The sequence below is a fragment of the Tachypleus tridentatus genome, chromosome 12 (assembly GCF_004210375.1).
Source record: "Tachypleus tridentatus isolate NWPU-2018 chromosome 12, ASM421037v1, whole genome shotgun sequence".
Classification (NCBI taxonomy): Eukaryota; Metazoa; Arthropoda; class Merostomata; order Xiphosura; family Limulidae; genus Tachypleus; species Tachypleus tridentatus.
Genome location: NC_134836.1, coordinates 96,849,538 through 96,866,685, shown reverse-complemented (window position 1 = coordinate 96,866,685; position 17,148 = coordinate 96,849,538). Strand labels below are relative to the sequence as shown.

Here is a 17,148-nt window from a genome sequence, read left to right as displayed (position 1 = left end):
AATTTTTTTTTTCCCAGTTAAAATACAAAGAAAGTTATGAACGAGAAAATGAAGTTTATAAACAGGAACTTGAAAAATTCAAGTAAGTTTGATTTGTGTAGTTACTAAATATGTTCAAGTAAGTTTGATTTGTGTAGTTACTAAATATGTTCAAGTAAGTTTGATTTGTGTAGTTACTAAATATGTTCAAGTAAGTTTGATTTGTGTAGTTACTAAATATGTTCAAGTAAGTTTGATTTGTGTAGTTACTAAATATGTTCAAGTAAGTTTGATTTGTGTAGTTACTAAATATGTTCAAGTAAGTTTGATTTGTGTAGTTACTAAATATGTTCAAGTAAGTTTGATTTGTGTAGTTACTAAATATGTTCAAGTAAGTTTGATTTGTGTAGTTACTAAATATGTTCAAGTAAGTTTGATTTGTGTAGTTACTAAATATGTTCAAGTAAGTTTGATTTGTGTAGTTACTAAATATGTTCATGTTTGTGTAGTTACAAGTAAGTTTGATTTGTGTAGTTACTAAATATGTTCAAGTAAGTTTGATTTGTGTAGTTACTAAATATGTTCAAGTAAGTTTGATTTGTGTAGTTACTAAATATGTTCAAGTAAGTTTGATTTGTGTAGTTACTAAATATGTTCAAGTAAGTTTGATTTGTGTAGTTACTAAATATGTTCAAGTAAGTTTGATTTGTGTAGTTACTAAATATGTTCAAGTAAGTTTGATTTGTGTAGTTACTAAATATGTTCAAGTAAGTTTGATTTGTGTAGTTACTAAATATGTTCAAGTAAGTTTGATTTGTGTAGTTACTAAATATGTTCAAGTAAGTTTGATTTGTGTAGTTACTAAATATGTTCAAGTAAGTTTGATTTGTGTAGTTACTAAATATGTTCAAGTAAGTTTGATTTGTGTAGTTACTAAATATGTTCAAGTAAGTTTGATTTGTGTAGTTACTAAATATGTTCAAGTAAGTTTGATTTGTGTAGTTACTAAATATGTTCAAGTAAGTTTGATTTGTGTAGTTACTAAATATGTTCAAGTAAGTTTGATTTGTGTAGTTACTAAATATGTTCAAGTAAGTTTGATTTGTGTAGTTACTAAATATGTTCAAGTAAGTTTGATTTGTGTAGTTACTAAATATGTTCAAGTAAGTTTGATTTGTGTAGTTACTAAATATGTTCAAGTAAGTTTGATTTGTGTAGTTACTAAATATGTTCAAGTAAGTTTGATTTGTGTAGTTACTAAATATGTTCAAGTAAGTTTGATTTGTGTAGTTACTAAATATGTTCAAGTAAGTTTGATTTGTGTAGTTACTAAATATGTTCAAGTAAGTTTGATTTGTGTAGTTACTAAATATGTTCAAGTAAGTTTGATTTGTGTAGTTACTAAATATGTTCAAGTAAGTTTGATTTGTGTAGTTACTAAATATGTTCAAGTAAGTTTGATTTGTGTAGTTACTAAATATGTTCAAGTAAGTTTGATTTGTGTAGTTACTAAATATGTTCAAGTAAGTTTGATTTGTGTAGTTACTAAATATGTTCAAGTAAGTTTGATTTGTGTAGTTACTAAATATGTTCAAGTAAGTTTGATTTGTGTAGTTACTAAATATGTTCAAGTAAGTTTGATTTGTGTAGTTACTAAATATGTTCAAGTAAGTTTGATTTGTGTAGTTACTAAATATGTTCAAGCAAGTTTGATTTGTGTAGTTACTAAATATGTTCAAGTAAGTTTGATTTGTGTAGTTACTAAATATGTTCAAGTAAGTTTGATTTGTGTAGTTACTAAATATGTTCAAGTAAGTTTGATTTGTGTAGTTACTAAATATGTTCAAGTAAGTTTGATTTGTGTAGTTACTAAATATGTTCAAGTAAGTTTGATTTGTGTAGTTACTAAATATGTTCAAGTAAGTTTGATTTGTGTAGTTACTAAATATGTTCCAAGTAAGTTTGATTTGTGTAGTTACTAAATATGTTCAAGTAAGTTTGATTTGTGTAGTTACTAAATATGTTCAAGTAAGTTTGATTTGTGTAGTTACTAAATATGTTCAAGTAAGTTTGATTTGTGTAGTTACTAAATATGTTCAAGTAAGTTTGATTTGTGTAGTTACTAAATATGTTCAAGTAAGTTTGATTTGTGTAGTTACTAAATATGTTCAAGTAAGTTTGATTTGTGTAGTTACTAAATATGTTCAAGTAAGTTTGATTTGTGTAGTTACTAAATATGTTCAAGTAAGTTTGATTTGTGTAGTTACTAAATATGTTCAAGTAAGTTTGATTTGTGTAGTTACTAAATATGTTCAAGTAAGTTTGATTTGTGTAGTTACTAAATATGTTCAAGTAAGTTTGATTTGTGTAGTTACTAAATATGTTCAAGTAAGTTTGATTTGTGTAGTTACTAAATATGTTCAAGTAAGTTTGATTTGTGTAGTTACTAAATATGTTCAAGTAAGTTTGATTTGTGTAGTTACTAAATATGTTCAAGTAAGTTTGATTTGTGTAGTTACTAAATATGTTCAAGTAAGTTTGATTTGTGTAGTTACTAAATATGTTCAAGTAAGTTTGATTTGTGTAGTTACTAAATATGTTCAAGTAAGTTTGATTTGTGTAGTTACTAAATATGTCCGTAAGTTTGATTTGTGTAGTTACTAAACATGTTCAAGTAAGTTTGATTTGTGTAGTTACTAAACATGTCCAAGTAAGTTTGATTTGTGTAGTTACTAAATATGTTCAAGTAAGTTTGATTTGTGTAGTTACTAAACATGTCCAAGTAAGTTTGATTTGTGTAGTTACTAAATATGTTCAAGTAAGTTTGATTTGTGTAGTTACTAAATATGTTCAAGTAAGTTTGATTTGTGTAGTTACTAAATATGTTCAAGTAAGTTTGATTTGTGTAGTTACTAAATATGTTCAAGTAAGTTTGATTTGTGTAGTTACTAAATATGTTCAAGTAAGTTTGATTTGTGTAGTTACTAAATATGTTCAAGTAAGTTTGATTTGTGTAGTTACTAAATATGTTCAAGTAAGTTTGATTTGTGTAGTTACTAAATATGTTCAAGTAAGTTTGATTTGTGTAGTTACTAAATATGTTCAAGTAAGTTTGATTTGTGTAGTTACTAAATATGTTCAAGTAAGTTTGATTTGTGTAGTTACTAAATATGTTCAAGTAAGTTTGATTTGTGTAGTTACTAAATATGTTCAAGTAAGTTTGATTTGTGTAGTTACTAAATATGTTCAAGTAAGTTTGATTTGTGTAGTTACTAAATATGTTCAAGTAAGTTTGATTTGTGTAGTTACTAAATATGTTCAAGTAAGTTTGATTTGTGTAGTTACTAAATATGTTCAAGTAAGTTTGATTTGTGTAGTTACTAAATATGTTCAAGTAAGTTTGATTTGTGTAGTTACTAAATGTGTTCAAGTAAGTTTGATTTGTGTAGTTACTAAATGTGTTCAAGTAAGTTTGATTTGTGTAGTTACTAAATGTGTTCAAGTAAGTTTGATTTGTGTAGTTACTAAATGTGTTCAAGTAAGTTTGATTTGTGTAGTTACTAAATGTGTTCAAGTAAGTTTGATTTGTGTAGTTACTAAATGTGTTCAAGTAAGTTTGATTTGTGTAGTTACTAAATATGTTCAAGTAAGTTTGATTTGTGTAGTTACTAAATATGTTCAAGTAAGTTTGATTTGTGTAGTTACTAAATATGTTCAAGTAAGTTTGATTTGTGTAGTTACTAAATATGTTCAAGTAAGTTTGATTTGTGTAGTTACTAAATATGTTCAAGTAAGTTTGATTTGTGTAGTTACTAAATATGTTCAAGTAAGTTTGATTTGTGTAGTTACTAAATATGTTCAAGTAAGTTTGATTTGTGTAGTTACTAAATATGTTCAAGTAAGTTTGATTTGTGTAGTTACTAAATGTGTCTTTATTTTTCTATGTTTTAAGAAAAATAACTGGAGTTTAACAACTGAAATGTGACTGTATTTTCCAAAATAGTGGTCAACTAGAACAAAACCAAGACAAGTTACTATGTAAAGGCCAATTTTATAACAATGAATATGGTAAAATAAGTGCATGTGCACTAGATCATTGCAACTTCTGTAATATTAATCAGACATGATTGAATGGTCAATAAAATAGAAATAATATATCTATAATTTTTGAAATTTAATCTGTTTAGTCTAAACATTTGTTTTTTGTTATAATTTAGTCATTCTAGAATGGAATATGCATAATTTATATGTTTCCTAGTTTTTTGTAGTAACTGAGATCTAATAAATGAACCAAACCCATGCACAGATATTATAGTGAAAGTGACAGATAAAATACAAAAGGTTTTTATAAAAATGTTTGACAATTAATTGAAGCTATAGATTTCATATGTGAAATTTGACAACATACTGACATAAAAGTATTTTTAATCTTACATTAAAAATTACTTTGCATGTTAATCAACATTTGGAAGAAAAAAAATGCACAAGCAGATCATTGCTTAAAAAACTGATATTTTGTGCACAAAAGTCTTGTATTTTTTAATCTGCAAACTCGTGAAGATGTGTTTATTGTATTAAGTGTTATAGTATGGAAAGTAACAAGCACAACATGATTATTAGGTTGATTATTAACAAGCTTTATATATTTTGTGCTATTAATATTGTTGAAACACTTGAATTTCACCTAGTGTTTACTGCAAATTTTGTTAAAACAGGAACTGGATATAGGCATAACTTATTTGTACTATGTTATAAATATTACTTACGTTACTGTAGTGTAATTTTCATAGTACTTTGTATGCTTTAAAAATTATGAATTAAAAGAAAAAGTTGTAGAAATATTTATGGTCTTGGGTCTTAACATTAAGTTTTCTTTTGAGAAAGTCATTCCCTAGTATGCAATATAAACTTCCATAATTTGTGGAAGAATAAGTAAATTCTTTGGGCACAGTATTGTAGGGCTAATTTTAGAATTGTTATTACTTCTAGAATTAACTTTTGATGTAGGAATCTCTAATTTCATATTTATTGTTTGTAGGAAAGAACATCCAGATGCATTTCCACTGAGTGAATCAAAACATCACCCCTCTGGTCATATAGGCCCAGAAAAACCCCATACCCCATTTAACTTATTTCTTGCTGATCGATTAAAAAGAAGTGAATATGCAGGAGTAAGATTTGTTTCTTATTTTTTACAGATGAAATTTCAATATTCAAAAAACTGAATGTTTGTTCATAAAAGAGAAGTTTTATATACATTTATTTTAGGAAAAGATAAAATTAAAAATTGTAGCTATTATTTAACAGTATAGATCAACAGCAATTAGTAGGCTGGTGTATATGTATAAGTTTAAGTGTTTTAAACAAATATTTATGTAGTATTGTTATGTACATTAATGTCTTACTATTTCAAATAACCAGGAATTTGAATTTAGAAAGAATTTTAAATGTTAAGTTTCAAATTTATTATTTGTCAACAAAATTGATAAACACTATCTTTTAACACATTTTAATATTCAAACATAAAAATACAATTTATAATAAAGGTTATTATTAATAGTAATTACAAATGATGGTTTATACAACAGTTTTACAAACTTGTAGACTATACTGAGTCTTATATCCAGTTTAGAACAGAATATTTTATGATAGTCCAAGTTCATGATCAAATTAATTGTCAGTTGATATTGGTGCACCTTAAGTTAACTAGTTTGGTTGGTCTCACACTGCTGACTCTTCCTGGAGAGGATATTTAGTGTCTTCATAGAAATACTAACATTTGAAGTAATTCATTGAAGTTGAACTGTTTTAAAATCTTTAAATGTTTCAGGTCAAATTCTGTAGTTTTTCAATTAATAGGTGTTAATCACAATTATAACTTCTTAGGCCTGTAGCACACTGACTGTAGCTTACCAACAACAATATCTTGTCTTTGCACGTTGCTTTTATATAAATACTCGAGTCTCTGAAAAGATCACGTGGTGACAATACTGTCAATCATTAGTATTCCATACTCACCTAGTATATTAATTTTTACTTTCAAGAACCTTCTACAAATTCTGAGAACAGGTAGGACTAGTATAACAATACACAGTCAACAATATGTCACAAGCAAAAACGAAAACAGAAACAAGTGTAAATATTATAATAAATGTATAATGGTAAGTCCATTAGAAGTATTTAAATTGCTCACAATTTTTAGCTTGAGAAGAAAGATGCCTTAGAAAAAGCTCGGAAACAGTGGAATGCTTTGTCAGATGGCAAACGAATTAAATGGATAAGAAAAGCAGTCCAGGATGAACAGAGATTTTCTGTAAGTGTAGTTGGACAAATTTGTTTTTGTGTGATTTATGTATGTATCTCTGTGTGTGAGTACACAATTTTAGAAGGATACTTCAACATATCAGTCTCGTTAGAATCTTAGATAAATCTAAGATGACTAGAGAAAATGTGTCATGCTAGTGTAATTTCAGGATTTTTTAAAAATATTCTAAAATTATGGACTCAAACTTATATACTATTAAAATATGGTTTACTAGCTAAGATTTTATGCAATGCTAATTGGTATAACATAAGGAAATAAGACATAAGAGTAATATAATAAAATTTTGCATGTAAGACACAAATCTTGTATCCACAGTAAAGGATACCTAGGCAAGGGAGTTATAATGATAACATTTGCATTTCTGTATGTAAAAAAATAGGTTATCTTTAGTGCTTTTAAACCAAATAGTGTTTTTTAATCAAGAGAAGGAATGACTATTTTCAGTTACATTAAAATTTTAACAAAGATTTTTTGGGGGTATCTAGGAAGATGTAGCAGGATATCTACAGTCCCATCCTGACTTCAAACCCAATCCTCTAAGAAATGTCCTTAGTAAAGCAGAAAAAGAATTAAAGGATCGTTATGATGGAAAACCTGAACGTCCTCCAAAGTAAGATATCGTTTATATCTTGTTACAAAATAAGTTGCAAAAGTGTAATAGTTTCTTTTTTTTAACAGCTTGCTAAATAATGTTAGGCAATCTTTTCTTAAATTAATCTTAATTGTTGAAAGTTGCTTGTTTTATTTTACCTTCAAGAAATAAAATTAATAAGCTAAAAGATGTTTGTGCTGTATTATATATTATGGTCATATTGAATACTAATTTTGACTTTATTTTGGTAGAAAAACTGGTATACATACATATGAAAACTATGCATTGTTTAAGATTATTTTATATATGCCATAAATTTGACATTTATTAACTTATCTAATTTTGCAGTACATTATCTATTAGTGATTGTTCATATGTTTTTTTTATTTGTAAGATATTAAATGCAATTTTTAGACACTTTTGCTATTTAATTAAGTAAAAAAAAATATTTCATTTTATTGCACTCAGTTCGGGATACAGCCTGTTTTCTCGAATTATGTTGCGGGAATTAAAGGATGTTCCATCTAAAGAAAAGATGGCAGAAATATCAAAGCGTTGGAAGTTGCTCACTGATGCACAGAGAGAGTCCCATAACAAGCAAGCTCGAAAGGTAATCGTTAAATTCTGTTTGTCGTATTTTCATCTTATTCACATAAGCAAATCCATTTTTGAAATCCATTTCTTTAACCGAAAAGTAATGATAGAGTTCAAATATTGACGAATCCATGCTTTTTAACGTGGGAGGTTATGTAATAATATATAACCCTTTTTGCAGTGTGCTTAGCATAACATACATAATTTTGTATACATATCTGGATATTTTATGTATTTCTACCATAACTTTGGATGAAATATGGTTATCTTTACAAAATTTAGTAGACTTTTAATAAAAAATACAAGTTTTTTTATACCCAAAGATCAGATTTTACACCAAAGTATTTTTAATAAAGATTTATTCATGAAAATATCGAGTCTATTACATTAGTAGTCTAAATGTGAAGTGATTTTCATTTTATGATTAAAATGCTATTCTTTGCCCCAAACAATTTTAAATACTATTTGTGTAATCTCTAAAACCTTTTAAATACATTTCAAATGTTTGTTTTCAGTAAGACTATTGTGTGTGTTATTTACTCCACCATGACCATGTTGGGTCTGTCAATTTGAACACCTTGTAAGCATTCTAGAAAAAAATTAGAAAATAAATATAAATGATGATATTTTTGGGCTAGAATTGACTGCAAATATAACATAAAAATACAAATGTTTAGTCTAAGTAGCTTAAGTCTCATAACATTATGTATTTTTTATTATATTGGCCTTCCAGTTATAACTTATATTGATGCAGTGCATGGGAATTCAAGTTACTGTATCCAATTAAATAAAACTGACCTTTAGTCTTTAAAAAGTGACCCTGTTCTTGACTGTATTAGTGGACTAGTATTTTGTAATATACTGTCACATTTCAGTTATTATACTCTCTAAAAATAAGATATTAAACTTATTTTTTAAACAGAACAGTAAATCAAGAAGTAAAACACAATTAATTCTTCAGCAACAACCTTTAAATTTGGTAGCTGTTAAATATTGGTTGTTAAACGTTTTAAGTGTGTACAATTGAATCATAAATTACTATATTGATACCATAGAATTCTACTATAAGTTATCAAGCTTATTAACTTAAGCTGTATTTGGGTCTAAAAAAAACATGACACTTCTAGGAGACCAAAGACACAACATACCTTCTTGAAATCTTGATTTGAAAGAATGTGGAAGACTTTTAACAAATTAAAATGGCTGAGAGAAACAACTAATGCGGGGCATTCTAAACTATTGGTTGTTTATTCACATGTCATATGTTGAAATAAGTGTATACAAGGGACTGTTTTCAAAAATGGAAAGTGGTTAATGGTGCCACTGTGTTTGTTTCAGCACATAAGCCATATCTCAGCAAACTAAAAAAATATTTTATTATTTTATGCTCTAGCAATTCAATATTAGTAATTTGATTTTGTAATTTGTACAAAATTATAGACTTAATATTCTGGCATCACAAACATCTAACTGCATTCAATGTACCATGTAACTTGCAAAAATCGATATTAAGGTGTGTTTTTTAATATTTACTTTTAAATTAAGAAATTAACTAGCATATAATAAAGTTAAATTATCATCTACAATTTGATACCAAACTTATTGATATAAATTAATAAAGTAGTAGTTCAGTAAATTTTTGAATGGAAATCAACAAATGCAATGACATGGTCTTTGACCTGTGACTTATCACAAAAGGGTAAACTTTCTCATTATGGCCCCTCGGTGTGGATTTCTGTACGTGGTGAGGGGACCTCCCAGGGAAGGTTCTGTTATTTCTGGTTACCTCCTCTGGGATTTAAACATCCACCCATGTGTTTGCTGTGAAGAGTAGGAGAGGATCCTGGTGGTTGAGGGGTCCAACCCTAACACAGCACTTTGGCCTTGAATTCCTGTAGACAGGTAGCCTTTGGGTGACCCCCTTAGGTCAATTGGTTGGTCCACTTGGGCTAGAGTCAACGAAGTACCAGTGTTGGAAGTTCTCAGCAGGTGTTGTGAACATTGTGTCTGATGCTGGTGTTTGGGTATAGTGCTCACAAAACCCTGGCATTGCTGAAATGTCCTTGCATGACATTAGTGCATCCTTGTAGGCCTCCATGGTGGGTGGGGTCAGTGGGCACTGAAATTTTCTTTTTTCCTATGGGTTACATGACCATTTACTCATTTTTATTAAATTTTTAACGGGCAGGAGATTCCAAGTTCGTGTGGATTCGACACTTTCCCGTTCTTTTCTACAGGAACTTGGTTTCCCACAGGGCTGTGTTTTGAGTGTCACACTTTTCAGTATAAAGATTAATGCCATCACTGAACAACTCCCTCTCACTGTTGCAAACGGGCTCTATGTCGACGACTTTCACATCTCGTGTCAGTCGTCGAACATAAGATATATTGAACAGCAACTACAAACTGCCCTCGATCATGTACTAAAGTGGACCACAGCAAACGGCTTTAACTTCTCACTCTCTTAAACCGTTTGCATGCACCTTTGCCACCAACGGGGGTATTTACACTGATTCTGAACTCCATATTGGTGAAGTTTTGCTGCCTGTGACCCCTGAGACCAAGTTCTTGGGGCTTATCTTTGACCGTAAGATGACCTTTATACCACATGTAAAGCAGCTACGAGTCAAATGCACAAGAGCACTGAACATCTTCCATGTCCTCTCTTCCACCAGTTGGGGAGTGGATCGATGTTCTATGTTAAAGATATATTGTACTCTTATTCAGTTGAAACTCGACTATGGATGACTGGTTTATGGCTCTGCCAGACCCTCAGCCTTAATGATGCTGGACACCATTCATCATCAAGGACTTCAACAACTCTGCACTGGGGCTTTCTGCATCTTCCTAGTTCAGAGCTAGAATCTCATGAACCTTCTTTGCACCTTTGTCGTTTGCAACTGTCTGTACTATATTCTTTGAAACTTCGTTCCTTACTAAAGCATCCCACTTGTGGATGTGTTTTCCTTCCTCAGTGGGCCATACTTTTTCAGAACAGACGATCTGCCATTGCTCCTTTTGGCCTTCGCATCTGGGAGCAATTGGATAAATTGGATCTGTCCTTGGATAACATTCCAGAATCCACTGGTCAGCCCATCCCACCATGGCTTATTACAGTCCCGAAATGTGACCTTTCTTTAAGTCATCCAAGAAAGGCAGATATTCCCGATTAGAAGTACCCTCTTGTATTTACTGAACATCTTTCGAACAATCTTTCCATTCCAATTTGTATGGATGGTTCCAAATCAAGTGACTGTGTGCTCTGCCATGGTTTGTTGCAGTTCGGTGGTTGCTCACAGAATCCCCTCTACAGCTTCTCTGTTCTCTGCTGAACTGTACGCCATTTCTCTTGCCCTGGATCATATTGAAGCTAAGCAGTACTTTAACTGCACTATTTATACTGACTCGCTTAGTTCTCTACTGGTCCTGGAATCGCTTCACGTTGGTTCACATCCTGTTCTCACTGATTTTCAAAACCGACTGGCTTATTTCTCATTAAAATCTACTTCTATCCAGATTTTCTGGATACCAGGCCATGTTGGTATTTGTGGGAACGAGCTTGCAGACACTGCAGCTAAATCTATCTTCTCTGGCACTATCACTACTCTGCCTATTCCATACATGGACTATGGCCCTCTATTGAAGGCTTGGCTCCGTGCCAGCTGGCAGTCGACTTGGAGTGAGCAACGCGACAACAAGCTTTACCAAATAAAACCCTATGTTGGATTTTGGTCGTCTTGCTTCTGTAAGGTTCGGAAGGAGGAAGTTGTTCTAACTAGACTATGATTTGGTCACAGTTTTTTAACTCATCGTTTTCTTTTATCTGGAACTGATGCATCAGTGTTTAGTTTGTGTAACACTCAGATCGCAATAAGCCACATTTTACTTTCTTGCCATTGTTATGACTCGCAACGACGACACTGTTTTAAACTTGTTCTGTCCCAAGGTTTGTCCGTAACATTAGATAGTGTTATTGATGACGGTAACACTGTCCACCTTGATAAAGTTTTTAGTTTTTTAATGGCCATTTATCTTTTTAATGTCATTTAAGTGTTTTATATTTATTCATTTCACCTTTTTAATTGTGGTTCCCTTTTAAGAGTCACAATCTCTCTAGTTTGATTTGAAATTGGAAAATGGCTATAACATTAACTCAACAACAGGACTGGAAAGGCCAATTTCAGGTGACTAACGCTGCTGTTTGAACTACCTGTCAGTCGTTCTGGCGAGTTATTACAATTTTGCTGCATGTCTTTTAACACTTTTATTAATTTACCTTTTGATACTGGCCATGATGACACATAACCCGAAACCAGGACTGGAAAGGTCAACATCAGGTGAATGACGGTGGTTCTTTTACTTACCTGTTAGTCTTCCTGGTGAGTTATGATAATTACAATTATGCTACAGAAAGTTCTTTACAACTTCTATTACTGTAGTTTCTTTCTTAACATTGTAGACTGGATGTCAACATTGGTTTCATGGTGTTTTGTTTTACCTTCATTTCCTTTTATGAATTTTACTACATTTACTTTACTTTTACCTTTTTACTGGACGTTTGGCAAATTATTATTATAATTTTGCTACATATCATTTAAAACTTTTATTACTTTACCTTTTGATAATGGCTGTAATGACACACAACCTGGAACCAGGACTGGAAAGGCCAACTTCAGGTAACTGGCTGTGGTTCTTGAACTTAAGTGTTTGTCTTCCTGACGGGTTATGATAATTACTATTATGCTACAGAATGTCCTTTATAACTTCTCTTTCTGTAGTTTCTCTCTTAACATTGTAGACTGGATGTCAACATTGGTTTTATTCTATTTATGTTTTTAATTGCTGTTTTGTTTTACCTTCATTTCCTTTTATGAATTTTACTACATTTACCTTACTCTTTTTACTGGATGTTTGGTGCAGATAGCCTAGCTGCTTTGTGCCATAAAACACTGAATCAACCAAATCTCTCATAGTGGTTTTTTTTATTTGACCAACCACATAACTTCTATTTGTTAGTGAAGTATGTTAAATAACCTATAAAATATATCTTCATGAATATGTTGGGTATTAGCCTTTGTCTCCACCCAAAACAACATTTAGAGAGACATCCTCCACCCAAAAAGTCAAGAATAATAACGATAATTAATTTATTAAAATAATAATAAAAAAAACAAAAACCACCACTTAATCTTAATAACAATCCACGTAAGGGGACGAAGAGGAACTACAAAGTTCTTGAACACCCCAGTTGGAGAGAGAACTCTTCTGATTTCTCTCTCTCTAAACTGAACCCCTGCCACGTTAGTTTAGTTTAGTTAGTGTTGGGTATCTGTTTTTAATAGTCTGTGCAAAGTGATTTTTCATGTTAATATTAAAATTACTTCACTTCATCTCAAATTCATTTGTGTAATCTTTAAAACCTAAATACGTTTCAAATATTTGTTTTCAGTAAAACTTTAATTTATAATTTTTTCTTCCATGACTCTAAACAAGGTTGGTCAGTTCTAACAAAAAAACTTATCTAAATTCTTTCTTGAATGACTTTGAATGTAACACAAAACTGCAGATGTTTATCCTTAGCAGCTTTAAACTTGTAACAGTATACATCTATTTAAAATAAAATGTTATTACTTTGTCCTTTGTAGTGTCTAACTGCTGGTCATACTGTTAGTGCCAAATGAAGTTGTAAATCACTTAGGAAGGTAGAGCTCATGTTATACTGTTGAATTACATTACCTACAAGCTGCATGTATATTTACCTTGTGAAACATTTTTATCATATTATTAATAATCATTTTTACCTAATCTAACTTTGATTAACCTCAAAAGACCCCTGTTTTTTTAACTTTTATAATAATAAAACATATAACATGAAAAACAAGAAATAAATTACTTACCTAAGTTTTCTTTTTTCTTTTTTGCTGTTTTTTTATCAATGACACTTTTTTTAATACTAATGCACTAAATTTTTATTTAACTAAATAATACATCAAAGAATATAGAATAATAACCTGCAAAAAGGCAGTTTCCTCTTTTTATCACAGTTGTTCTGACTTTCTAACTATGTGTCAAGAGATATTACAAATTTATCCAAGCTAGTTGTCTTTCCAGTCAGAAAGAACCTTGAAATAACAGATAAACTGATAATTCTTAGTTGAGAAAATAACAATATATAATTTGATAAATGGAAAGCTTGGCTTTCTGTTGGTTATAGATAGTATAAAATTAAACACAAGAGAAATCCTGAAAGAGAGAGGGTGTCTGATTTTCTACTTTTAATAATGAATTGTGCTTATCTAGTTTTGCAGTGCATTACCTACTAGTGGTTGTTCATATATTGTTTTTTACTTTAAGATATTAAATGCAATTATTTAGAGACTTAAAGAAAAAGTTTATCACTTGATTGATCTAAGGAAAACAGAAGGCTATAAAAACGACTTGTCTGACAATTTTATGTATTTTATATTTATAATACACGTGTGTGTGTGTTTAGTGAGTTATATTTAATTTTGTACTTATTGGAAGTGTGGTTAATAAAATGGAGAATAGGAGATGCCTAGAGAAAATGTCACACTAGGGGAACTCAGGATTTTTTAAAATATTGCTTTATAAAGTTTAAAAACCTTATTAAACTTGTATACTGTTAAAATATAAATATTGGCTAAGAGTTTATGTTGTGCTAATTGGTATAACATGCAGTAAATGATGCCCAGGCATATAGGGTTAAACCAGTTTTAGTATAAATATTTCTTAAAGTTGCTCATACTTGTGGAAGAGACATTGAATAATTTGTCTATTTTATTTTTTAGGCTAATGCTAAGTACAAAGAAAAGTATGCAGCATATCTAAATAGCTTATCTGAAGAAGAAAGGCAGAGGGTGTTATCAGAGAATAAAACATCCAAGAAGAAGAATATAGAAGGCACACCAAATGGTAATATAGCTAAAGGAAAAACAGTTTCAACTGTTGATGATAAAGATGACAAACTGAAGAAACCAGAAACTCCTCTTGCTTTTTATCAACAAGAAAAGTTGCAATCAGCAAAGACCAAAAATCCAGAAATGTCAAAACAAGATTTACTGAAGCTACTAACAAAGGAATTTCAGGAACTTTCTGAAAAGAAAAAGGTAACAGTTTATTTTGTAATTTGCTTATTAACAACATTTTCTTTATAATTAACTGATAAATTATGTAACAGTTTTGTACATATCTATTATTAGTAATACTTGATCTTTTGAAAAAAAGATGTTTGTTAGTCAAATGCTATACTTTTGTTTAGCTTATCAAATTATACTCTAATGACACAATTCATTGTAATGTGACTATATGATGTATCTGTGGGACTCTAGAAACATTTTATTAAGCTGTTGAAATTTTTTTTTCTGTTGCTTACCTTTCAAATCTTTTAATTGTCTTCTTAGAGACACACATTGTTTTTCATTGCTTCATCTGTTTTTCTTCTTTCAAACACTTTTCAACAAACATTCCTCCATTTCTGAGCAGATTGACTTGAAACTTGGTCTAGTGTGCCCAGACACCTTTGTCATGTTTTTGATTTATTGAATGAATAATTTTGCTAGATTTTCCATGTTATCTTTATACTTTCAAGTGGTTACCTTTTCATATCTGTTTTTTTTTAATTTTATTTTAATATTGCTAGTACCTTGAGCCACTACTCAATAAAACTGTGTTAGGTAATTAGCAACTATTAAGACCAAAGTATATGCCCCATACTTTGTCTATTCTCAAATGAGTTATCTTTCTTGTTTTTGCTAAACTTATTAATCAGATGAAATTTCAATTACCTTTAACACAATATCTTGGGCACGTGAATAGCATCCCAAACTAGTGTAATTTAACTGGTTTTCTAACTAAGTTATAAATATATTAGAGTTGAACAACAATGATCACAGATGAAGAATGTGAAACAAATTGTGGAGTGCACTGCCAAAAAGAAATAATAGTAACAAGGTTTATGCAGAGGGAGTAATATTTTTCTATTGCTTTTAAACCATTTCTATTAAATGGGAGGTGCTTCTCTGGATTTAACAAACTTGCATCTCAGCAAACTAAGAAGAAAGAAGATTCAAATTTTACATTCTGTCTACAGTTTGTATTTCTAATTGGATAGACACTGAATATACATATAAGAGAAAAAAGAAAATTTAAAAAAGAATTCAGAGAGGAAACATCACATGGTACAGAGGGGTGAAGAATAAGAATTTTAGATATTTCATTTTGAAATTTAAGTTAAAACTTAGATAATATAAAACTTTACAATTGAAACTAGTTAGTTATTATTAACATGAACTGATAATAAATGTGCTTAGTTAAATTTTTGATGTAACTCTGTTAAGGGTACTGATATTTATACTGACTGACTAAGTAGGATTAATTGGTAATTATCTGAAGCAATGTGATTTCCATAAACTAGTGATTGGAGCAGTGTCCTCGTAGGGAGCTGTGTTTGGTTGGGTTTCTTATTGGTTAATAGCTTGGTTTTCTGATAGAGGTGCGTTACTCGTATTAATGTAAGGAACAGTTGCACTTAACAATCAGTTAAGAAATCGCAGCAGTTAGACAAAGTGACCACTCTGCACACAATCAGTTGGCAACCATTGAAACCAAATTGCAAGGATATAATGTTAAATTATCATTGAAGGTTTTAGACTGTAGGTAAGGGTAAAAGGCTGAGTTACAACATCTAAAGATATCGTAGTCTGTTTCTTTGCTTCAAATACATTGTCATAAGACTTCAGGAGCTTTCATTCCAAACTATTTGATATATTACTTTTATGTAACTTACGAGAAAATTATTTTTGATCTAAAAATTTGTTTTTTTCCTTACATGAGTATTTGTCAGTTGTGATTTCTCAAGATTCTCAAAACTTCCTTTATTGATTAGATAAATCTAATTTTGAGCATGCAGTATTTATTCAAGGGTGAAATCTTTGGTTGGTTTGTTGGAAAAGCAGTTATTTTAAGCTGGTTCTCAGATTCTTTATTGACTAGGATTTTAATACAAGTATAAGAGTCTTGGGAGGCTGCTATAAGCAGAAACTTCCTGATGTGTTTCCTTTTTAGGTTTTGGTCTATGCTGGAGCCTTCAGGATAAATAATGTAGAGTAATACAATTTCTTTAAACTGGTGATTGGAGCACTGACCTCAAAGAGGTGTGTTTGGATAATTGTTTCTGATTATTTTGCATGGTGCTGTGAGAGAACTGTGTTTTGTTGGGTTTTTCCTGTTAGCTATGTAATGTGTTGTAAGCATGAGATTAGTTTTCTTGAGTATCGGGATCCCTAGTTTGTTATATTTTTACACCTTGTTCATTTGAAGGTAAATTTTTGAATTTTGAACAAACTGATTATATGATTTTTCCATGTTTAGCTGTACGCATGTGTTTTTTGAGTGTATGGTTTGTCCAGTTTTGTGAACATGACTTGCTATAGCAGATTATCATGCATTTCCATGTTCCTTCAGTTTCTGTTCAGCTATTTTCTCTGTTACTTCAATATAGAACTGTTCATAAGAAGGTGGGTTATAGATCAGGTGTTTCTTTTGTAGTTTCTTGTGATCATTTGACTTTTGTGAATAAGTTTTGATAAGGTCTTATTTTGAATAAGACTTGAATATTGAAATTTTAACAAAAATTACT

The 17,148-nt window shown here is 30.2% G+C and overlaps 1 protein-coding gene across 1 annotated transcript in view; it reads left to right on the top strand.

Annotated features, from left to right (window-relative positions):
• LOC143234084 (nucleolar transcription factor 1-A-like) overlaps positions 1–17,148 on the top strand; it is a 47,368-nt gene that overhangs the window by 16,330 nt on the left and 13,890 nt on the right. The window contains exons 6-11 of the mRNA XM_076471138.1: positions 18–82; positions 5,018–5,150; positions 6,182–6,292; positions 6,790–6,914; positions 7,365–7,506; positions 14,300–14,617. Of these exons, the coding sequence (XP_076327253.1) occupies positions 18–82; positions 5,018–5,150; positions 6,182–6,292; positions 6,790–6,914; positions 7,365–7,506; positions 14,300–14,617 (894 nt within the window). The remainder of the gene's footprint in view (positions 1–17; positions 83–5,017; positions 5,151–6,181; positions 6,293–6,789; positions 6,915–7,364; positions 7,507–14,299; positions 14,618–17,148) is intronic.